The 24,138-nt window shown below is 56.2% G+C and overlaps 1 protein-coding gene across 1 annotated transcript; it reads left to right on the top strand.

Moving 5' to 3' along the window:
• The first annotated feature begins 6,391 nt into the window (after window positions 1-6,391).
• On the top strand, window positions 6,392-10,972 carry LOC142925635 (uncharacterized). The gene is made up of 2 exons (XM_076068724.1): window positions 6,392-8,701; window positions 9,515-10,972. The coding sequence occupies exon 1, from the start codon at window positions 7,468-7,470 to the stop codon at window positions 8,506-8,508; it is 1,041 nt and encodes a 346-aa protein (XP_075924839.1). The 5' UTR covers window positions 6,392-7,467; the 3' UTR covers window positions 8,509-8,701; window positions 9,515-10,972.
• Window positions 10,973-24,138: the final 13,166 nt, after the last annotated feature.

Here is a 24,138-nt window from a genome sequence, read left to right as displayed (position 1 = left end):
TGTACCTGTCACATTGTGTGTGTACCTGTCACATTGTGTGTGTGTCTGTACCTGTAACATTGTGTGTGTACCTGTCACATTGTGTGTCTACCTGTCACATTGTGTGTGTACCTGTCACATTGTGTGTCTACCTGTCACATTGTGTGTGTACCTGTCACATTGTGTGTGTGTGTACCTGTCACATTGTGTGTGTGTGTACCTGTCACATTGTGTGTGTACCTGTTACATTGTGTGTGTACCTGTCACAATGTGTGTGTACCTGTCACAATGTGTGTGTACCTGTCACAATGTGTGTGTACCTGTCACATTGTGTGTGTGTGTACCTGTCACATTGTGTGTGTAGCTGTCACATTGTGTGTGTACCTGTCACATTGTGTGTGTGTGTACCTGTCACATTGTGTGTCTACCTGTCACATTGTGTGTGTGTGTACCTGTCACATTGTGTGTGTACCTGTCACAATGTGTGTGTGTACCTGTCACAATGTGTGTGTACCTGTTACATTGTGTGTGTGTACCTGTCACATTGTGTGTGTGTGTACCTGTCACATTGTGTGTGTGTGTGTACCTGTCACATTGTGTGTCTACCTGTCACAATGTGTGTGTGTACCTGTCACATTGTGTGTGTACCTGTCACATTGTGTGTGTACCTGTCACATTGTGTGTGTGTGTACCTGTCACAATGTGTGTGTACCTGTCACATTGTGTGTGTGTGTACATGTCACGCTCTGGTATATTTAATTTGCTTAATTTCTCACTCAGATATCTTTGGGAGCGCTGCTCGGCCGACTTGGAGTTGGGATCATTGGCATGAGGCACTGCCACTCGAGCACACGGCACCGCCTGTTCGTAATAATAATCCTAAACCATTGCACCCATATTCCTGCCATCCAGTGAACAGGTTTATAAAATCGATATGCGCGGATACGCGAAATAAGGCGGCGTTTGATTTGTCACGCCAGAATAAAAAAAAATTGTTGCGGCCGCAATGAAGCGCTTGCGCGTTACTGTGCAGACTCTTCAAGCGGCGGTGAAATCAAACTAACAATATTTGAACGTTGGACACGGCTAACGAAACGGGCTCTCTCTTGACGCGTTGCACCGGCCCTCCGTGCAACGACAAAGCCGGCGTGACCCCGACGTGGCACGACGCTGCCAAACGGAGGACGAGACGGATGCGGCGTGCCCGAAAGAATTCCACGGAGACGGCGTTCCGGCCGGCAAGTGGAGGGCTGCTGCCTACTCGCGGGTTCCCCAACGAGCCCCGGGGGGAGAAAAAAAAAAAAAGTTGCCTGGTGGGAAACCATCACGAGAGGCGCAGGGCGGCACGGGGCGGGTGGCGACGAGGGGGGGGGGGGTCGGGGAGACGTTGCGGAGGAGGCAGGAGGAGCGGTCCCATCTGGGCGCCCCGAGCCGTAGCGCAGTGCGATGGGAGCGCCGTGTGGGAGGCCCTGCGTCTGACAATTGGTGAAAAGCAACCCTCGTTTGGCCACCCTGAGCCACTCGTTTAACCTCCCACATACTCCGCGCTCTTCAAACGCTCTTAACCCGCCTCCTGAGCGTCTCCCACGGTGTGTGTGTGTGTGTGTGCGCGCGCGACCATGTGTACACACGCGTCTACACACGCGTTTAGAACTGCGCGAAGAACCCGGCGACCCGAGTTCGAATCTCGCTCACGGCCAACACCATCGACGATTATCCGAACCGGTTCTGGGCCTCAACTGAGTTCGTGTTTCTGTGTGTTAACATTTCCACTGGGAAGACAAAGGCGGCCGGGCGTGGTGCTGGCCAGCCACCCCCTCGTGTGCTGTGCCGGACTTCATAGGTGCTCGCTAACAGCACTTGCCCCAAAACGTCCGTTAAGGCTATACGGTGAATCTTTGTCTTGGTCTTTTGTATACAATCCAAAGTTAACATTTAACTCCCTCGTATCGGCTTTTACAGACTGTTGGGACAAGTGCTGTTAGCGAGTAGCTCCTATAAAGGCTGCCACGGCACACGAGGGGGTCGACCCAACACCAAACCCCGGCGACTTTTGTCGCCTGTAAGGCCGAGGAAACCTAGGGGGAGGCCCACAACCGGCTCAGATATTCGCCACTGTTATTGGTCGTGAGCGGGAATCGAACTCGGGTCGCCAGGTTCGCAGCTCGCGGACTTGCTTGTGTACATGCACACACACACATTCTGTAGGGGTCTGCAATGTCTTGTTACATAACACCCCTTTGGGTCGCAAAATTTATGTTTGGTTAACCTATTCGTTTAATTTTTTCAATACAATTGAGGTATTTTCTTGCTTTCAGTTTAATTCCAATTTGCGCTCTCGGTGGTCGTCTCATCAGTAGAAGAATTCGTCCGCGAGTCTCACAGGAGACGGCTGCGGAAAAAAAACCCGGAGAAAGCAGCGAGGTCTCGCCTGGCCCACACAATCTGCGATGAGACTGTTCGTCGCTCGGCCGTCAAAATTGCCACGCATCGAATTGGGCCACATTCTAGCGGGAAGCCCAATTGCATAGTTTTGTTGTTGTTGTTGTGCAGTCATTGCTGACCAGGCTGACGACCATCGACGCACACGACACTCCGGAACCCGGTTCAATCGCGGGGCAGCTGCCTGGGCTCGAACCCGGGCTACCAGCGGTGCCAGCTCAGCGCCCTGACCTCAGCCACCGGGTCAAGTAATGTCTGATGATGCCGATGGCATCACCAAGCCCTCCCGCCCACTGCCCATCACCTCCCGTCCAGCGACACACACGGGAAAAACAGAGGTGAGACTTTTCACCCTTCCGCTCGATAAGTAGAAACACCGCACCGACAATCGATTGTGTTTACAATCGGTACTCAAAACGTGCGTGAGCGTCTGTTTTTGTTTGCGCGATGTTTTTTTAAATATATATAATCGGCCATGGTCAGTCCGCTGCGCGATGATGACCTCCACATCCAGCTGGCACATCTCACGATCACATGCTGCAATGATCCACCCCGGCGCCTGGACGCAAACTTCATTTCATTGCTCCATCTCCCCCCCCCGGTGGTTATCCTCTCGGATGCGATCCGTTTGCTTGACCGCCGTTGTTTCGTCTCGCTCCACCATCCCCTCTGGGCCATGACGTGTCCTGCCCACGCGCGGTTTATTTTCGTAGCCGTTCCAACGATGTCGTCCACCTTCGTACCTCCTCTCGATCCTCGCCTTCCTCTCCGGTGCAACTCCAACACATCCATCGTTCCACACTTCTATCGCACACTGTTCAGCTGCGCTGCTATACCCTCCCAAGTTACGTGGACGCATTTAATCGTTGGCGTTTCTCGTCTTGTACGATCGCTCGCGGGATTTAGCTCTTGTGGTCTGCCACCCCCCCCCCGCCGCCCCCTGTTGCTGCTGATGCTGCTGATGGCTCTGGTCGGCACGCACGCACGCAAACCACGTGCGCAGCGTCACCTGACACGCGGGCCGCACAATGTGACCCTTGTGCCACCGTCGCACAATGCGTCCCATGTGCTGCCCGTGCCCGCTCGCCCAAACGCGCACGGAGGGCTGCCTGAATCGCCTCCCTCCCCCTCCCTCCCTCCCCCTCCCTCCCCCACCCTCCCCCACCCTCCCCCGCCCTCCCCCATGCTCGCAGATTTTGAGTTTTTATTTCTTTGCGAACGCGCGCGCGCGCTTGTCCGCCCGCAGAGTTGTAATTAATGACCGAAAGTCCCGGGGATTATGGGTAAAGGCAGCTAAACGTAGTAGGCGCGGCCGTGCGGCTCAGCGGTCGTGCGGTTGACTCGGCCCATCATCCCTCCGCGGTAGATAAAATTGGTACCACATTGTGGGGGGCGGGGGGGGGGGGAATCAACAGTCGTTCTATATGGATGGACACTCCCTCCCCCCACCATAGTAATGTGTAATTCCCACCGCTGGCTCAGGGCCTCTAAGCACGAGATGAGCACCATCGTCTCAAGCCTCGTTTGAGAAGGAAATCGCTCACCTTGGGCTATTTTTTGAACTTCAACGCGCGCTGGCCGGGGTAGAGGGTGAGTGGGGGGCAGGAGGGGGCAGAGGAGGGGGGGGGTGACGACAGCGCGATGCACGAACCCGGCTCAACGCTGTGGGATGAGGGTGACATCACCATGCAGATCTTTGCGGTGGCGTAACCACCGCGTCTCAGCCAGCCAGCCAGCCAAACAAACTAAAAAAAAACCACATGAGTCCCGCTGGTGTGGTTTTCAAAAGCAGCGTGACGATTGTGGCTATGGTTGCGTGCTCCGAGCTGATGCAGCTGGTTGTAATGAGCAGCGAAACGTCGTTAACTCGAACTGCAAATGCTGTGGGGGTTGCTCGTCCAACACACGCCGGTGGTGCTGAAGCAGTCATTAATTGCCGCGTTGTGTTCACGCGACAAACCTTACTAATTGTCCCTGTGTCAGGCGGTGGGCTAACAACGCATTACTACTTAACGAGATCTAACCCCCCCCCCAAAAATAAATAAAACCACAAGCCTTTATGATGAATCGAAGTGCAGTGCCGAGCCTTGCTGTGGAAAGCCACTACGCAGGCGAGCGTCTCCCCCTCCCTCTCTCTCTCTCACAGGCGCGACGCTCTCCTCTGGATCCACGACCTCCTCTCTCCGTAGCGCCGCACTGCAGACGCGCAGTGAACCAACAACGCCGCTGGCGTCTTCGACGTTCGTTCACTCGCGTGGCCACGGGGGCCTCGTCAGTGGCCTCGGGGCCTCGTCAGTGGCCTTGGGGCCTCGTCAGTGGCCTCGGGGGCCTCGTCAGTGGGCTCGGGGCCTCGTCAGTGGCCTCGGGGGCCTCGTCAGTGGCCTCGGGGCCTCGTCAGTGGCCTCGGGGCCTCGTCAGTGGCCTCGGGGCCTCGTCAGTGGCCTCGGGGCCACTCGCGTGTGGCCTCGGGGGCCTCGTCAGTGGCCTCGGGGGCCTCGTGAGTGGCCTCGGGGCCTCGTCAGTGGCCTCGGGGGCCTCGTCAGTGGCCTCGGGGGCCTCGTGAGTGGCCTCTGGGCCTCGTGAGTGAACGAACAGCGAAGTTCATGGGAACAACGCGAGTGGGGGTGTGGGGGACGGGATGGAATAAGGGTGAGGGTTGAGGCTCGGAGCTCAGGATATGGCCGGGATTTCGGGCGAGGTATAAGATCAGGGTGGTTAGGGTTATAGGGTTGGGGTCAGGAGTTAGGGATAGGATTAGGGTTGAGCTCAGGAGTTAGAGATACGGTTTGGATTGGTTGGTATTGGGTCGGGGTTAGGGTTAGAGGAGATAGGGTTGAGGGTAGGAATATGGTTGAGGTTAGCAGTTGGGGATATGATAGGGTTAGGTTTCCGGTTGAGATTGGGGGTGGTTTGGGGTCAGGGATAGGGTTTGAAAGAGGGTGCAGCAGAGGGTTTATAATCGTGTTGGGTTAGAGGGAGTTGTAGCTAAATTGTTTGGACTACCGAGTGACTGCCACCGTCTGTCATAGCAGCGCTATTGTGCACAACGGTGCCGCATTTCCGTGAGTTATCGTGATGATGATGGTGGCGGTGATGATTGTATTTATTACGAAATCTACGATGCTCATTTCGACAACGGCGCTAGTAGCGATGACGACGCTGTAACATCCTTCGTCCCGGTGCCGCGTCTCTGCGCACGTCTCTCCGCTCCGTCTCTTCTCCACGTCTCTTCTCCACGTCTCTTCTCCACGTCTCTTCTCCACGTCTCTTCTCCACGTCTCTTCTCCACGTCTCTTCTCCACGTCTCTTCTCCACGTCTCTTCTCCACGTCTCTTCTCCACGTCTCTTCTCCCAGTCTCTTCTCCCAGTCTCTTCTCCCCGTCTCTTCTCCCCGTCTCTTCTCCCCGTCTCTTCTCCCCGTCTCTTCTCCCCGTCTCTTCTCCCCGTCTCTTCTCCCCGTCTCTTCTCCCCGTCTCTTCTCCCCGTCTCTTCTCCCCGTCTCACCTCCACGTCTCATCTCCACGTCTCTTCTCCACGTCTCTTCTCCACGTCTCTTCTCCACGTCTCTTCTCCCCGTCTCACCTCCACGTCTCACCTCCACGTATATCCTCGCGCGTCTCTCTCCGCGATGCGACGAACCAGAGGCGAAACTCAACGCTGCCGCCGAGGACCGGGGCGAGCTTCCTGCCGGGAGAGATGGCGCGGGCCGGTGGTTGCCGACGAACGGGTTCACGACTCAATTGGAACAAGGCCCCGTGGGCCGCGACGCCGGTGCAGGTCGGCCCTGTCCTCGGGCGCTGGGCCAGGCCCCCTAACCCAGAGGCCACCGCATTCCGCTGTGGGGGGGGGGGGGGGGGGGGGCTTGGCTCCCGTTGACACGGCCTGATCTCGCAAATCAACAGCAGAAATGTTCCATATCCTACGTTGCATTTTCCCCCTTTGATTCGCTTAGCGATAAAGAGGAGTAGGTAAGTGTGCGCCGTGCGTGTGTGTGCATGTACGGGGAGGGGAGGGGGAGGGGAGGGGGAGGGGTGGGGGAGCGGTGGCGTAGCGGTTAGCGCTACGCTGCGCTACGAAGCCGGCGACCCGGGTTCGATTCCCGCTCACGGCCGACATTGATGACGATTATCTGAACCGGTCCTGGGCCTCCCCTAGATCGACCCAGCCTTAAATAGAGTACCTGGTGCGGTGTGTAAACATCGCCACTGGGGAGACAAAGGCTGTGGTGCTGGCCACCCACCCCCTCGTGAGCCGTGGCTGCTTCCATAGGTGCCGCTCGCTAACAGCACTTGCCCCAAACATCGTGTAGGGCTATACGGGGCATCTTTGTGTTGTTTTGCTTGCGCGTATGTGCTAACAAGCTTCCCACACTTCACGTGGCCTTAAAGTGCACCTAGACTGCAATGTTTGTAAACATACGAGTGTGTTAAATGTTTCCGCAAATTAATTGTGATTGTGCAATAATAATTATCCGCCGGAGCTGCCCGGCGCGGCGGAGAATTCCACCAATCACGTCCGTGCAGTCCCAGCCTGCTCCTCGCCCTGCTTCTCGAACGGCCTCGACTCAAGCGGACGTCGCCAGGGCGGCCTGGCGACGTCGGCGACGACGACGACGATGACGACGACGACGACGATGACGACGACGACGATGACGACGACGATGACGACGATGATGATGACGACGACGATGACGACGACGATGATGTGATGATGACGACGACGATGACGACGACGATGACGATAATGACGACGATGACGACGACGATGACAACGACGACGCCGACAACGACGATGATGATGACGACGACGACGATGATGATGACGATGACGATAATGACGACGACGACGACGATGACGACGACGATGACGACGATGACGATAATGACGACGATGACAACGACGACGACGATGACAACGACGACGATGACAACGACGATGATGATGACGACGACGATAATGACGACGGGCGGCGTTCACCGGTGGCCGCGGGGCCTCCGGTGTCTGGTCGCCAATTCGGGGATATTTCTGTAGACATCTTCCACCGAGATGCGACGTTGCCACAGCGCGGAGCCACGTGCCGTTACCATTAACGTCAACAACCGCGTCACAATAGTTAGTAAGTCACGTGGCACCGTAGCACTGCACTTACTGGTGGCCTTGACGATTAGATCTGGGAAGACCTCTCAGTCAGAACATCCTCCATGCACTCACCCCTACCTACCTCTCATCTCTCTCTCTACTCCCCTCCACACACTCCCCTACCTCTCATCTCACTCCACTCCCCTCCACACACTCCCCTACCTCTCATCTCACTCTACTCCCCTTCCACACACTCACCTACCTCTCATCTCACTCTACTCCCCTCCACACACTCCCCTACCTCTCACTCTACTCCCCTCCACACACTCACCTACCTCTCATCTCACTCTACTCCCCTCCACTCACTCTCCTACCTCTCATCTCACTCTACTCCCCTCCACTCACTCTCCTACCTCTCATCTCACTCTACTCCCCTCCACTCACTCTCCTACCTCTCATCTCACTCCACTCCCCTCCACTCACTCTCCTACCTCTCATCTCACTCCCCTCCACTCACTCTCCTACCTCTCATCTCACTCCACTCCCCTCCACACACTCACCTACCTCTCATCTCACTCCACTCCCCTCCACACACTCACCTACCTCTCATCTCACTCCACTCCCCTCCACACACTCACCTACCTCTCATCTCACTCCACTCCCCTCCACACACTCCCCTACCTCTCATCTCACTCTACTCCCCTCCACTCACTCTCCTACCTCTCACTTTACTCCCCTCCACTCACTCACCTACCTCTCATCTCACTCCACTCCCCTCCACACACTCACCTACCTCTCATCTCACTCCACTCCTCTCCACACACTCCCCTACCTCTCATCTCACTCTACTCCCCTCCACACACTCCCCTACCTCTCACTCTACTCCCCTCCACACACTCACCCTACCTCTCATCTCACTCTACTCCCCTCCGCCCACTCACCTATCTCTCCGCTCTCAGCTCTCTCTTGTCCATCGCCTGTCTCGCGTGTGTTCCGTGTGTGTGCTGAGTGTGTGTTGCGTCGGGTGTGTCTGGTGAAGAGAGACTCGGAACGACTCCCCCCCCCCCATCTTCCCGCTGCAGTTCCACGCGTCTCGCCAGAGGCGAGCTGTGGCCTGAACCTGACGATGCTGGACGGAGTCCCCGGCGGAACGCCGCCTGCAGAAGTGGCGAACTTTGCGCCCTCGTCGACATTCCATCGGGTTCGCTGCAAAACACCGCAGCAGTCGGCGCATTCGCCAACGCAACAACGTGAATTGGTGGAGGGTTACAGTTACAAAGTTGACATTATGCCTACACGGCGACCCATCCCAAGAGAAACCGATTTTGATGATGATGATGATGATTATTATTGTGAAGTCGTTGACTTATAGCCATGGCCGATATCGAGAGACACGGCGCCGTGTTAACGTCACCGCATCGCGCGCTTTCGCGTGCGCTTCTGCAACTCTCTTCTTTCCGACATTTGGAAGTCACTGGGACTGTGTACTCTTACATTTAGATTGACAACTCATTGCCCTCAAACTGCTTTTCCTGTTTAGTTTGGTGGCTTTCCCCGGCCACCTCCAATTGGCACGGTTGGCTATGCACGCTGCGAAATAAGTTCGACACACACACACACGCGCACGCGCGCGCACGATGAGATAGCACGTACGACTTGACTCTGTGGGCGCGAGGGAGATTACGATTGCTGGGCCGACGAGGAGAGAAGGACGAGAGAACGAGCGAGAGAGGCAGGCAGGCAGGCAGGGAGGGAGAAGGGCGGCGAAGGGGGTTTGAGAGCTGACGCCGCCTGTAGCCCAGATAACGTCCGACGTGCCCGAGCGAGAGTCGCTAATCAAACGCAGGCGTCGTCGATGCACCGCAAAAAAAAAGGCGAGTATTTTGCTAACCTTACAACTGGGGCCCAGCGGAATATCGTCTGTCGGTTCTCCGGGAGCACGGGGCGCGCAGGGATGGCGAGCGGCAGCCAGAGGTTTCATTAACACCCACGAAGCGCGTCGTCTCGCTTACAGGCGGTGTCCATTTCATCGTCAACAGCCGTGCCCCATCCCCTGCTGGACGAAGGCCTGACCCCAAGCAAGCAGCAGCAGCACCAGTCGCCACCACCCTCTCCGCGATGCCCGCCACGTCACAAAACACCGAGCACCTGCGCAACACGAGCCGGTTTCATCGCTCCGTCTCCCCGGTGGACGCTCTCTCGGAACGAGTTCTTCTCCACAGCTGCCGCTCCGCTGTTGTTCCAGGCCGTCCCGTGAAGTGTCCCGCGATAGCCCAACTCTTTCCGATAGATTGGACGATGCCATCCACCTGCGTACGTTCTCCAATTCTCACGCGTTCCTCTTTCTGAACGTCATTTCAAGCGTTCCTCTCTCCGTGCTTCTTTTGCGCGCTCCTCACCATTTGTTGCACCCTCCTCCTCCTCCTCGTCGTCGTTGTCCGATATGTCTCATCCGTGAGTCATAGCGGACAGCGCACGCCGATTCGGTGCAGCCTTCGAGAGTCCGCGTTGCCCTCGTTCCATAAACACTCCACTCCGCTCTCGTCCGAGCATTCATTGAGCCTGATTTCGTGCAGCCACTCTCTTAGCCTAAGTCGACTAAAGCTGTGAGACATTTCGTCAAACATGCTGATATTAAGCTAATATTATTCATCTTTGGTGTGAAGGGGCACGCAGCCTCCCGGCCTCAAGATTACCGCCAGGTAGGCCAATCAGACAGCTCGGTAAGTCGTTTCATCTATTGACAATCACCATTTGCTGTCTTCGTCTGCGCACCGTGTGACCGTCCAAAGTAAAACAAAAAAATGAAACTTAATACGCTAACCTGTTTATCCTGGCGCTCACAGATCAAAACTAAATCGGCGTTACGCAAAACGTGCGGTTGTAGACGAACTTGATTGGATGGTTCGAAGGTTTAAATTTAGGACAATGATTAATGTACATGGGGCCTTGCTTTTAAGAAAGGCTTACTTGTAAAATAAAAATAAAATTAACATCGATTGGTGGACAGCGTGACTAAGTGGTCTCCGCGCGGACCGGTTCGTCTCTCCCCGTCGTCGTGGGGTCCTTCGCGATTCGACGATTTTCGTTTGAATCGCAGCCATCGTTGACTAAAATAAAAAGTAAAACAAAAAGGACCACTCCCCCGTCGACGAATATTTCCGTCGACGATTCCGTGAACGGAACGAGCATCGACGCGCACGGAGCCTCCGGCGTGGTCCGCGGGTGGCCACGGGCCAAATCGGCGCGCCGCGCTCGACCAGGCGAGCGCTCGACCAAGCGAGCTGTTCGTGGGGGAGCCCCCCCCCCCCCCCAGATGGCCCGGCACTTGTGAAGAAACACAATGTTTTTCACGATTTTATGAGCGAAAGTTTCAATTTCAAGTTTTGGGGGGATTCGGGGCGATGGTGCGGGGCGTTGCGCGCGTGGCACTCCTGGGAAATATTCCACCACCACCACCACCGCCACCACCACCACCGCCACCACCACCACCGCCACCACCGCCACCACCGCCACCGCCACCACCACCGCCACCACCGCCACCACCACCACCGCCACCACCACCGCCACCACCACCGCCACCACCACCGCCACCACCACCACCACCGCCACCACCGCCACCGCCGCCACCACCATCGCCACCACCGCCACCACCACCACCACCACCGCCGCTGCCACCTCCTCGGTGCTTCAAACGGCGTTTGGTTTCGCACCTCGGCGACGTTCGAGACGAACGCGTGGAGCGGGGAAAGCGGGAGCCGCGCTTCCCACGCGCCTACGATTCGCACGGTTGGCTACGTACGACGCGAAAGAAGTTCAACGCACGTGCACACAAAACTCGCTCCGCTGCTCTTTCAATTTTTCTTCCAATTTACACTTTTTTTGGCACCTGTGGAATTTAGCGAACGTAGCATATCAACATTTTCACATGATTGTGTGGGTATGTGTCTTTGTCTTTCTGCGGGGGTTAGCGCGCTCCGCAACTAACCCCCGAGCGGCCAACACCAGTGACGATTATCTGAACTGGTCCTGGGCCTCCGCTAGGTCGACTCAGCCTCAAATGACTACTTGGTGTGGTATGTAAATGTTGCCACTCGGCAAGCGTCGTGCTGACCACCCACCCCCTCGTGTGCCGTGCCGACCTTCATAGGTGCTACTCGCAAACAGCACTTGCCCAAACTCTCTGTTAAGGCTATACGGGGGGGTCGTTATCTTTGTCTCTACGGGGTGCAGTGCTTAGCACTGCTCCGTGAACTCCTTGACCTCAGATAAATGGGGGAGTGATATCTGAAACTGATTCTTGGCCTCCCCTAGGTCGACTCAGCTTTAAATGAGTACCTGGTCGAGTATGGTGCTAGTTGCAGCACCCCCCCCCCCCACTCGTGCACCGTGCCAGCCTGCACGGAGGTGCTGGCCAACAGCTTTAGCCCCGACAATCTGTCTGTGCAGTCTATGAAGGAGATCTTTGAGGGTGCATGCGTCGAGGGAGGGAGCAGCGGTGCCTTGCTTAGCAATGCCACGCCACGAACTCGGTGAGAGCTGAGTTCGATTCCCGGCCAATGGCGAGTGACATCCGAAGCGGCTCCGGGCCTTCGCCTGGCGGACTTGGCCTTGAATGAGTGCCTGGTGCAGTGCGTAGTGCGGCACTGGAGAGACGGATGAGTGCCTGGTGCAGTGCGTATTGCAGCACTGGAGAGACGGATGAGTGCCTGGTGCAGTGCGTATTGCGACACTGGAGAGACGGATGAGTGCCTGGTGCAGTACGTATTGCGACACTGGAGAGACGGATGAGTGCCTGGTGCAGTGCGTAGTGCGGCACTGGAGAGACGAATGAGTGCCTGGTGCAGTGCGTATTGCGGCACTGGAGAGACGGATGAGTGCCTGGTGCAGTGCGTATTGCGACACTGGAGAGACGGATGAGTGCCTGGTGCAGTGCGTATTGCGACACTGGAGAGACGGATGAGTGCCTGGTGCAGTGCGTATTGCGACACTGGAGAGACGGATGAGTGCCTGGTGCAGTGTGTATTGCAGCACTGGAGAGACGGATGAGTGCCTGGTGCAGTGCGTATTGCGACACTGGAGAGACGGATGAGTGCCTGGTGCAGTGTGTATTGCGACACTGGAGAGACAGATGAGTGCCTGGTGCAGTGCGTATTGCGACACTGGAGAGACGGATGAGTGCCTGGTGCAGTGTGTATTGCAGCACTGGAGAGACGGATGAGTGCCTGGTGCAGTGCGTATTGCGACACTGGAGAGACGGATGAGTGCCTGGTGCAGTGCGTATTGCGACACTGGAGAGACGAATGAGTGCCTGGTGCAGTGCGTATTGCGACACTGGAGAGACGGATGAGTGCCTGGTGCAGTGCGTATTGCGACACTGGAGAGACGGATGAGTGCCTGGTGCAGTGCGTATTGCAGCACTGGAGAGACGGATGAGTGCTTGGTGCAGTGCGTATTGCGACACTGGAGAGACGGATGAGTGCCTGGTGCAGTGCGTATTGCGACACTGGAGAGACGGATGAGTGGTGGCGGCCACACCACCCCCTTGAGGGCCTTGCCAGCCGTCGTAGGCCTCCCGGCTAACAGCACTTGGCTCCGAAATTTTTACGAGGCTACGTGGGGGGGGGGGGTACTTTGTCTTTTGTTACGTTTGCAGCATGACTTTATAATGAAAGAGGTGGGGTTTTATTTGTTGTGCTCGCCGTTGTTTTGTACGTTATTGACTCTTATGGTCGCCCATCGCTGTGTAGTCTCGTGGGTGCAGCGCTTGTAAGGGATGATTAATGAGATAATAATCATCGTCAGTGCGTTGGAAAGGGGGGGGGGGGGGCTGACTCGTAAGTGTATGCGCACGTTGTAAACTTACTCGTGCGCTTCCAGGGCAACGGAATTTCAAGTTCCATGTTTATCGCATCAGCAAGTACAGCCTGTTCTCCCCTACCGCGGTAGTAGCAGTTGCGTTCCTGAAGAACACCAGGTGATAGAACAATCTCGCTCTCAATAATACACAATGCAGAGCAAAGCAGAGTCCGCGATGAACACGCGTGATGCGTAACGCAGGCCGAACAAAGACAGAGGCGCCTGGGTAGCATCCAGCAGCATCCCACCGCCTTGTGCGATGCCACGCCGAGGCAGCCGTACCACCGCTGGTTCCCAATCGCGCGACGCGGTTCCCTTCACTCCATCGCGTCGTATCCAATTGGCGTTACGAGAAGCAGCACCCGATGTCTGGCAAGTGCCTGATGATGCTGGCCGTAGAACGTGTGCGGACTGTGTTCTCCAGCGCTGTCACGCGACGAGCCAGCGTGCCCGTTGCTTACGGCTTTCAGCGGCGCCACCGGTGTGTTGGAGAGTGAGGCGCAAGGTTTTAAACAATTCGCGCGCAGGTGGCTCCCCCGGCAGTAACAAAAAAAAATCAGATGAACCGGTTAATGAACAGGCACGTTTTTGTTTATCGCGTGACAACTTTGTTCATTGGCTGTGTCAGGTGGAGGAAGGGTTTTACGACGCGCAATTTACCCACGCGATCTGATTGCGTTACGTTCAACATGCATGCACACGTGAATCGTCATATTGGGCGCGTAAGCCCATGTTAATTCAATCGTCTGGAAGAGTTGAGCTGAGATGGGAAATCATGGGAGTTTTGAGTCGCTGAAACATTGTTGCAAGCGCCATTAGTTACTGATAAGATCCTTCACCTTACACCCGTCACTCTGCTCTTGTGCCGGCTCCCACAATGCACCACGCATTGTGTGACATTATGCAATCTGCCATTTGGTTATTTCGGTAAAGTCACGTAGAAAGAAAATTAATTAAATAATAGAATACGACGTTTCGATTGCAACGCAAGCAGGCGTCAACAGGTCGAGCGGAGACACACAGACGGACACACAAGCAGAGAGAGACAACACAGAGGCACGTAGAGAGAGACACACAACATAGACACACAGAGAGACACAGACAGACACACAAGCAGAGAGAGACAACACAGAGACACAGAGAGAGACACACACATAGACACACAGACACACAAGCAGAGAGAGAGAGACAACACAGAGACGCACAGACAGACACACAAGCAGAGAGACAACACAGAGACACACAGACAGACACACAAGCAGAGAGAGACAACACAAAGACACAAACAGACACACAAGCAGAGAGAGACAACACAGAGACACAGAGAGACACACATAGACACACAGACAGACACACAAGCAGAGAGAAAGACAACACAGAGACACACAGACAGACACACAAGCAGAGAGAGACAACACAGAGACACACAGACAGACACACAAGCAGAGAGAGACAACACAAAGACACAAACAGACACACAAGCAGAGAGACAACACAGAGGCACATAGAGAGAGACACACACAACATAGACACACAGACGGACACACAAGCAGAGAGAGACAACACAGAGGCACATAGAAAGAGAGAGAGACACACAACATAGACACACTGAGAGTGCGATGAATCTAACACGCTGTGGCTGCGTGTTGATGCTCCTCCTGTTGTTGTTGTTGTTCGATTAAGTGTTGTTATGCGTGACCAGGACGTCCGGTCTGCTGTGTATTAAGCATTCAGAAACGAAGATCCCCAGAGTGACGCCTGTGTGTTACATTCTGTTATTGTCGGGTTTCTATGCTCCGTTGTCTAATTCCGTTACTGTGGTATTGTCCACGCCCAACCCTGACGCCTGCTGTGTATTTGGAGTTTGCGAGTTTCTCTCCCCGTGGTCGCGTGGAATTTTCTCCGGATCCTCCTCCCGTTGTCACCCTCCACACTTAGAAGCGGCGTGCTTCTAGAGCATTAGACTGCTGTTACATCTCCACGCGATGAGCCACTTCGTTGAGGTCACTTCTCAAAAAGGGCTGTAACAGCTCAGCGTGGGGCTTTTACCTTGTCAAATAAAAATAAAATTGATTTGTTTAAAAAAAATAGTTTGGATATGATGATCGCAACCCTGCGGTGCAACTCACGGCACACGAGGCACAACGCCAGTGCGAGTCCCGCTTCTGAGACATCGCCTGCGCACGCCCCACTTAGGTCGGCTCAGCCTAAAAACGTGGCTACGTGGTTGCAGTGGACGCAAGACGGCCTCGCACGCCGTGCCAGGCCTGACCGGTGCTCGCTGGCTGCGCGCTTCTCGACCGCCGGTGCAGCTTCGTCGAGGGAGGGACCATTGTGCAAGTGTCCCCGTGTGCCTGGGTGCCGTGAAGAGTGCGGAGCAGTGGTTGGGCAGAGGTCGGCACGCTGCGCTGCGAACCCGGCGGCCCGACTTCCATTCCTGCTTCACGGCCAACACCGGTGACGATTATCTGAACCGTGGTCCTGGGACTCCTCCACTAGGTCGACTCAGCCTCAAACGAGCACCTGGCGCGATGTGTAAACATCGCCACTGGGGAGACGAAGGCGGCCGGGCGTGGTGCCGGCCTCTCGCCCGCGTGTGTCTGTGCCGGCCTCCGCTGGTGCTCGCTAACAGCACTTGCCCCAACAGTCTTTTAAGGCTACACGGGGGATCATTTGTCTTGTTTTTGTCACGAATGCACGCGTCTCGTGTCTACGTCATCACCAGCCATGATCAGTCCACTGCTGGACGAAGCCCTCCCCAAGCCTCTGTAATTTTTCACGGCTGGTCCTGAGATGCACCAATCGGTCCGGCACCTGCACATAAACCGGTTTCATCGCCCGCCGCCACCACCCCCCCACCCCCCAACCGCCCTCTCCCGCGTGTTATTCCCTCCTTTGGATGCCGCTCCATCGTCAGCGCTTGACCGCTCGTTGTCACCGACGTCTCTCGGACCTACTGGCGACGCTTTGTCCTTCATTGAAGGTGCGCCCAGTAAGCGCGATGGCGTTTCTCTGTGGTCGGCCGGTTGCTTTCCCCGCCGCCGGCCGCTTATTTCTGCAGGGAAATGATCATAGAAAAGTACATGATGTCATTTAATCCATACACCGCGCACCAGTAGTAATCATCATCCTAATAATAATAATAGGGGTCTATTTACACAGGATAGCCTCGATGAGTCTCGAGACAATTTGGTGTGCAGGAGGCTCCGACTTGGGATGGAATTGGTCACTTCCTATGTGAGTGTTTTCATTCGGCTCGCGAAGGAAACCGCATTTGTCTCGAGAGAGAGAGGGAAAAAAAGCCTCCATCGCTCGCCGCGTCGGTAGAGATCATCGATCGGCACAAAACCCTACTTGCTGCGCCGCCGTCGGCACGAAGCAGAAGAGCTGCGTCGCTTTGCGGTTCCCGTCTCGTGTTTGCGCGACCCGCCAACCCCACGCTGGCGACTCCGTGGGGTTGTCAGTCTGATAGGGGGAGGGGGGGGCGGAGCTGTTGGGCTGTTATAGTTGTTATGGGTGGGGGGGGGGACTTCTGTGGATTACATTTCTTCCCTTTACCACTACCCACGAGCGATGCCACGCACGCCGTTATCATTCGCCTGTGAGTTATTTCAGTGTCGAGTGTTTTCCAACGTAGTGTTCGAATTGCACGTCATTTGTTTATGCCAGCACTTGCACGTGTTTGCAGGATACTGTGATGGCTGGGTCATTCCGAAAGAGGGGGAGGGGGGGGCACCCCGATCATCGACTCGGTCATGGGAATAGTAGCAAGCGCCAGTCGCCATATGACAGGGTTCGTTAAGATACGTAAAAGTTAAAACGATCAAAACGATATTCAGTTCGGAACATCGCTGGCAGTAACGTCGTGAGAATTTTATTGCGTTATTTTATGTTATTATTTTATTCTCATTCTACGTGACTTTACCGAAAGAACCAAAGAAGAGTAATACACGTGGAAATGCCATGGCTTCGATGACCATATTACACCAGAGGATGTATCATAACGCTGCAGTCTTACATCCCAGCCATTATAATATCGTGTATCCAGAACTTGATTTCCCACTAGATATTTTCCAGAACGCTGCCACAAGGCTGGCTTGGAATAGATGATTTTTTGGCGTAAGGCACTCCAACTCGAGTACAAGGTACCACCTATTCATAATAACCCCATCTGACTGCACCATGTATTACTGCACCCTCGATTCGTATAATTCTATGAAGAGTATCATCACCGCCGCAATATCGTGAGGACAAAATGAGGCCGCAGCAATCCCTGGAACAGATTTCTCGGACCGTTCCCGCTAAAGTCGAGCACCGAGTTCGTTTTTTTTTTATTGAGGCCCTCTCCAAGGCCCAAAGGCCCTGGGCTGACCAGGCCCCCGAGGTTCTTGAGGCTGCGTGAGTGCGGACCGTGCCTACGTGGCTGTGCCGCTCGGCCGGCACGGCATGGCACGGCACCATGAGCTCGGGCAGTATCACCGCTCCAGGTGGAGGAGGAGCACGCCGGAGTCCTGGGGTTGTCCTCGTTGGAGCCGCTTCCAGGGCAAGAAAAATAAGGGCGGAGGAACAAAACAAAAAAATCTGCTCGCTGTGCAGAAAGCGCGAGCCGCCGGCCTCCACCTGAATCAACACCGAGGGGGGGTGGGGGGGGGTGGAGGCGTGATGGGCAGGGCGCCGCGCACCGCCAATATTAGCCGCGCGGTAGCCGGGGCGGTGAGCACGGAATGCCGTAATCCGCCTCCTGCTGCTGGCGGGCGGGCCCGGCCACCGCCTCTGCCATCGCAAACCGCAGCCGCCGCCGCTGCCACTCGCAGCGTCGCGAGCATCGTCGCCACCCCGCGCAGTGCCATCGCCGGAAGCCGCTGCCACCGGCACCACCGTCACCACCACCGTCACCGCCACCGCCGCCACCAAAGCAATCGAACATCACCTCCAGCGCCGTACACTTTGGTTAACACCGCCGCAAGTCTTTCTCTCCAGCATCACCAATAACACCACCTGCACGACAGCCACCATCATCATCATCACCACCAACACCACTGCGATCATCATAACAATCACCTCCACTACTACCACCACTGCCCCATGGCTGCCCGCGACTGTCCCTTTCATTACATCCCAATCATAAGGATGCCCGGGGCCAAACTGCATGCCACACCCAACCTGTGACAACACCCGCACCTCCACTACAGCCGTCACCTCTCCACTACAGCCGTCACCTCTCCACGAAAGCCATCACGTCTCCTCTGCAGCCACACATCTCCACTACAGCCACACATCTCCACTACAGCCACACACCTTCACTACAGCCACACACCTCCACTACAGCCACACATCTCCACTACAGCCGTCACCTCTCCACTACAGCCGTCACCTCTCCACGAAAGCCATCACGTCTCCACTACAGCCACACACCTCCACTACAGCCACACACCTCCACTACACCCATCACGTCTCCACTACAGCCACACACCTCCACTACAGCACACGCCTCCATTACAGCCACACACCTCCATTACAGCCACACACCTCCACTACAGCCACACACCTCCACTACAGCCATCACCTCCACTACAGCCGTCACCTCCACTACAGCCATCACCTCTACTACAGCCACACACCTCCACTACAGCCACACACCTCCACTACAGCCACGCACCTCCACTACAGCCACACACTTCTACTACAGCCATCACCTCCACTACAGCCACACACCTCCACTACAGCCACACACCTGCACTACAGCCACACGCCTCCATTACAGCCACACACCTCCATTACAGCCACACACCTCCACTACAGCCACACACCTCCACTACAGCCATCACCTCCACTACAGCCGTCACCTCCACTACAGCCATCACCTCTACTACAGCCACACACCTCCACTACAGCCACACACCTCCACTACAGCCACGCACCTCCACTACAGCCACACACTTCTACTACAGCCATCACCTCCACTACAGCCACACACCTCCACTACAGCCACACACCTGCACTACAGCCACACACCTCCATTACAGCCACACACCTCCACTACAGCCACACACCTCCATTACAGCCACACACCTCCACTACAGCCACACACCTCCACTACAGCCACACACTTCTACTACAGCCATCACCTCCACTACAGCCACACACCTCCACTACAGCCACACACCTGCACTACAGCCACACACCTCCATTACAGCCACACACCTCCACTACAGCCACACACCTCCACTACAGCCACACACCTCCACTACAGCCACACACCTCCATTACAGCCACACACCTCCACTACAGCCACACACCTCCACTACAGCCACACACTTCTACTACAGCCATCACCTCCACTACAGCCACACACCTCCACTACAGCCACACACCTCCACTACAGCCACACACCTCTACTACAGCCACACGCCTCCACTACAGCCACACACCTTCCATTACAGCCACACACCTCCACTACAGCCACACACCTCCACTACAGCCACACACCTCCACTACAGCCACACACCTCCACTACAGCCACACACCTTCCATTACAGCCACTCTGTGACTCTAGCTCCAGTGTTATACGCTCCCAGAAGCCCCTGCAGGCTGGTGGCTTTGTGCAAGAATAACTGTTTTTATTTTTGTACGTGGACGTGCGAAAGGAGGCGTATATCGTCCGCTTATTTATTTTACACTCGGCGCGAAATGTAAAATGGGCAAGAGAATGAAAACTCTGCGCTGTGATCCTCGCGTCCTGCGGTCCATTCCCAACCAGGGACGACGTGCGATGTCAGAAGCCGTGCCGGCCCTCTCCCTCCATCAGCTGGTGCAGTGTGAACACATCAAGGACAAAGATCCCCTGCGTGTAGCCTGTAACAGACTGTAGGGGCAAGTGCTGTTAGCGAGCACCTGTGAAGGCCGGCACGGCCTTCATAGGTGGGTGGCCAGCACCACGTCCAGCGACCTTTGTCTCCCCAATGGCGATGTTTACACACCGCACCAGATACTCGTTTGAGGCTGAGTCGACCTAGGGGAGGCCCATGACCGGTTCAATTAATCGTCACTGGTGTTGGCCGTGAGCGAGAATCGAACACAGGTCGCCGGGTTCGTAGCGCAGCGTAGCGCTGACCGCTGTGTGGTGTGTGTGGTGTGTGTGTGGTGTGTGTGGTGTGTGTGTGGTGTGTGCGTGGTGTGTGTGTGGTGTGTGCGTAGTGTGTGTGCGGTGTGTGCGTGGTGTGTGTGTGTGGTGTGTGTGTGGTGTGTGCGTGGTGTGTGCGTAGTGTGTGTGGTGTGTGTGCGGTGTGTGCGTGGTGTGTGTGGTGTGTGCGTGGTGTGTGCGTGGTGTGTGTGTGGTGTGTGCGTAGTGTGTGTGGTGTGTGCGTGGTGTGTGGTGTGTGTGTGGTGTACATGGTGTGTGTGGTGGGGTGTGTGGTGTGTGCGTGGTGTGTGCGTGGTGTGTGGTGTATGTGTGTGGTGTGTGCGTGGTATGTGTGTGTGTGGTGTGTGCGTAGTGTGTGTGCCTGGTGTGTGTGTGGTGTGTGTGCGTGGTGTGTGTGTGTTTGGGGTTGTGTGTGTGTGGTGTATGTGGTTTGTGTGTGGTGTGTGCGTGGTGTATGTGGTTTGTGTGTGGTGTGTGCGTGGTGTGTGTGTCTGTGGTGTGTGCGTGGTGTGTGTGCGTGGTGTGTGTGGCGTGTGTGCGTGGTGTGTGTGCGTGGTGTGTGTGTGGTGTGTGTGTGTGGTGTGTGCGTGGTGTGTGTGCGTGGTGTGCGTGTGTGTGTGCGTGGTGTGTGTGTGGTGTGTGCGTGGTGTGTGTGTGGTGTGTGTGGTGTTTGCGTGGTGTGTGCGTGGTGTGTGTGCGTGGTGTGTGTGCGTGGTGTGTGTGTGTGTGGTGTATGTGTATGCGTGGTGTGTGTGCGTGGTGTGTGCGTGGTGTGTGGCGTGTGTGTGTGCGTGGTGTGTGTGTAGTGTGTGTGGTGTGTGTGTGGTGTGTGCGTGGTGTGTGTGGTGTGCGTGCGGTGTGTGCGTGGTGTGTGAGGTGTGTGTGGTGTACATGGTGTGTGTGATGGGGGTGTGTGTGTGGTGTGTGTGTGGTGTATGTGTGTGGTGTGTGCGTGGTGTGTGTGTGGTGTGTGCGTGGTGTGTGTACCTGGTGTGTGTGGTGTGTGTGCGTGGTGTGTGTGTGGTGTGTGCGTGGTGTGTGTGTGTTTGTGGTGTGTGTGTGTGGTGTATGTGGTTTGTGTGTGGTGTGTACGTGGTGTATGTGGTTTGTGTGTGGTGTGTACGTGGTGTATGTGGTTTGTGTGTGGTGTGTGCGTGGTGTGTGTGTGGCGTGTGTGCGCGGTGTGTGTGCGTGGTGTGTGTGTGGTGTGTGTGGTGTGTGCGTGGTGTGTGTGCGTGGTGTGCGTGTGTGTGTGGTGTGTGTGCGTGGTGTGCGTGTGTGTGGTGTGTGGCGTGTGTGTGTGCGTGGTGTGTGTGCGTGGTGTGTGTGTGTGCTTGGTGTGTGTGTGGTGTGTGTGCGTGGTGTGTGCGTGGTGTGTGTGCGTGGTGTGTGTGTGGTGTATGTGTGTGCGTGGTGTGTGTGCGTGGTGTGTGTGCGTGGTGTGTGCGTGGTGTGTGGCGTGTGTGTGTGCGTGGTGTGTGTGTAGTGTGTGTGAGTGTGGTGTGTGGCGTGTGTGTGTGCGTGGTGTGTGTGTGTGGTGTATGTGTGTGGTGTGTGGCGTGTGTGTGTGTGGTGTGTGTGTGTGGTGTGTGTGTGGTGTGTGTGTGTGGTGTATGTGTGTGGTGTGTGTGTGGTGTGTGTGTGGTGTGTGTGTGGTGTGTGTATGTGTGGTGTGTGTGTGGTGTGTGTGTGGTGTGTGTGGTGTGTGTGTGTGGTGTGTGTGTGTGGGGTGTGTGTGTGGTGGGTGTGTGTGGTGTGTGTGGGTGTGGTGTGTGTGTGTGGTGTATGTATGTGTGGTGTGTGTGTGGTGTGTGTGGTGTGTGTGTGGGTGTGTGTGTGTGGTGTGTGTGGTGTGTGTGGTGTGTGTGTGTGGTGTGTGTGTGGTGTGTGTGGGTGTGGTGTGTGTGTGTGGTGTATGTATGTGTGGTGTGTGTGGTGTGTGTGGTGTGTGTGTGGGTGTGTGTGTGTGGTGTGTGTGGTGTGTGTGGTGTGTGTGTGTGGTGTGTGTGTGTGGTGTGTGCGGTGTGTGTGGTGTGTGTGGTGTGTGTGTGTGGTGTGTGTGTGGGTGTGTGTGTGTGGTGTGTGTGGTGTGTGTGGTGTGTGTGTGTGGTGTGTGTGGTGTGTGTGTGGTGTGTGTATGTGTGGTGTGTGTGTGGTGTGTGTGTGGTGTGTGTGGTGTGTGTGTGTGGTGTGTGTGTGTGGGGTGTGTGTGTGGTGGGTGTGTGTGGTGTGTGTGGGTGTGGTGTGTGTGTGTGGTGTATGTATGTGTGGTGTGTGTGTGGTGTGTGTGGTGTGTGTGTGGGTGTGTGTGTGTGGTGTGTGTGGTGTGTGTGGTGTGTGTGTGTGGTGTGTGTGTGGTGTGTGTGGGTGTGGTGTGTGTGTGTGGTGTATGTATGTGTGGTGTGTGTGGTGTGTGTGGTGTGTGTGTGGGTGTGTGTGTGTGGTGTGTGTGGTGTGTGTGGTGTGTGTGTGTGGTGTGTGTGTGTGGTGTGTGCGGTGTGTGTGGTGTGTGTGGTGTGTGTGTGTGGTGTGTGTGTGGGTGTGTGTGTGTGGTGTGTGTGGTGTGTGTGGTGTGTGTGTGTGGTGTGTGTGGTGTGTGTGTTGTGTGTGTGTGGTGTGTGTGGTGTGTGTGTGTGGTGTGTGTGCGTGGTGTGTGTGCGTGGTGTGTGCGTGGTGTGTGTGTGGTGTGTGTGTGGTGTGTGGTGTATGTATGTGTGGTGTGTGTGTGGTGTGTGTGTGGTGTGTGTGTGGTGTGTGTGTGGCGTGTGTGTGTGGTGTGTGTGTTGTGTGTGTGGTGTGTGCGGCTATTCGAGGGATCCTTGTCCGGGGTCTTACACGCATTCTGCATTGTTGAACTTGGGCAGAGTAAGCATCACACCCACTCGGGCATTGGCACTGTGTGTGCTTGCGCTCAGGGTGCCGGCGATTTGCCACGGGCGCCGCTAATTTAATCTCAAACTAATGAAGGCGAGGAAGCGGTGTGGGTGGGTGGGTGGGGGGGGGACAAGGCGGCTCTTTGTGGCCGGCCCCGCTTCACTCGGGCCGGTTAAACCGCGGCGGTGCAGGCGCGGGCGTTGGGGAGCAACCGCGGGCACACGCGAGAGGGGGGGGGGCACACGAGAGGGGGGCACACGAGAGGGGGGCACACGAGAGGGGGCACACGAGAGGGGGGCACACGAGAGGGGGGGGCACACGAGAGGGGGGGGCACACGAGAGGGGGGGCACACGAGAGGGGGGGCACACGCGAGCGCAGAGGCACAATGGGGGGGGGGGGGGGGGTGGGTGGATGCTCTCGCGATTGGTGTTGAAGCTGAAGAGGGACATCCCCGAGCGAGCTGTGGCACCGAGACGTCGGTGGGGTAGAGGGGAGATGGGGCAGGATGGGGTGGGGGGGATTTACCGTGGGATCTCGGCGTCGATGGAGGACGTCCCCGTCGCGTGCCGAGTGGCCGCAGCGGTCCGGAGCGCGTTCGTAAATCCCGGGTCGGCGGTTCCGACTGAAACTCACCGACGTTTTTTTCGGGGGTGGGGGGTAAAATGAGTACCACCACCTGGCGGGGAGGTTGATGGAGGGATTCACTTTGCTCGTTTCTCGCCGTGGCCACGCGGGAGCTCCCCGCCGCTGGCTCCCGGCA

This window comes from Petromyzon marinus, chromosome 22 (assembly GCF_048934315.1).
Source record: "Petromyzon marinus isolate PM22_M1 ecotype Great Lakes invasive population chromosome 22, UKy_Petmar_22M1.pri1.0, whole genome shotgun sequence".
In the NCBI taxonomy this organism is placed as follows: domain Eukaryota; kingdom Metazoa; phylum Chordata; class Hyperoartia; order Petromyzontiformes; family Petromyzontidae; genus Petromyzon; species Petromyzon marinus.
Note: the sequence above shows the minus strand (reverse complement) of the source record. Positions and strands in the feature narration are given on the sequence as shown.

What these genes read in the sequence shown, in the direction of transcription:
- LOC142925635 (XM_076068724.1), top strand. Translation starts at nt 7,468, where the DNA reads ATGCGACGTTGCCACAGCGCGGAGCCACGTGCCGTTACCATTAACGTC.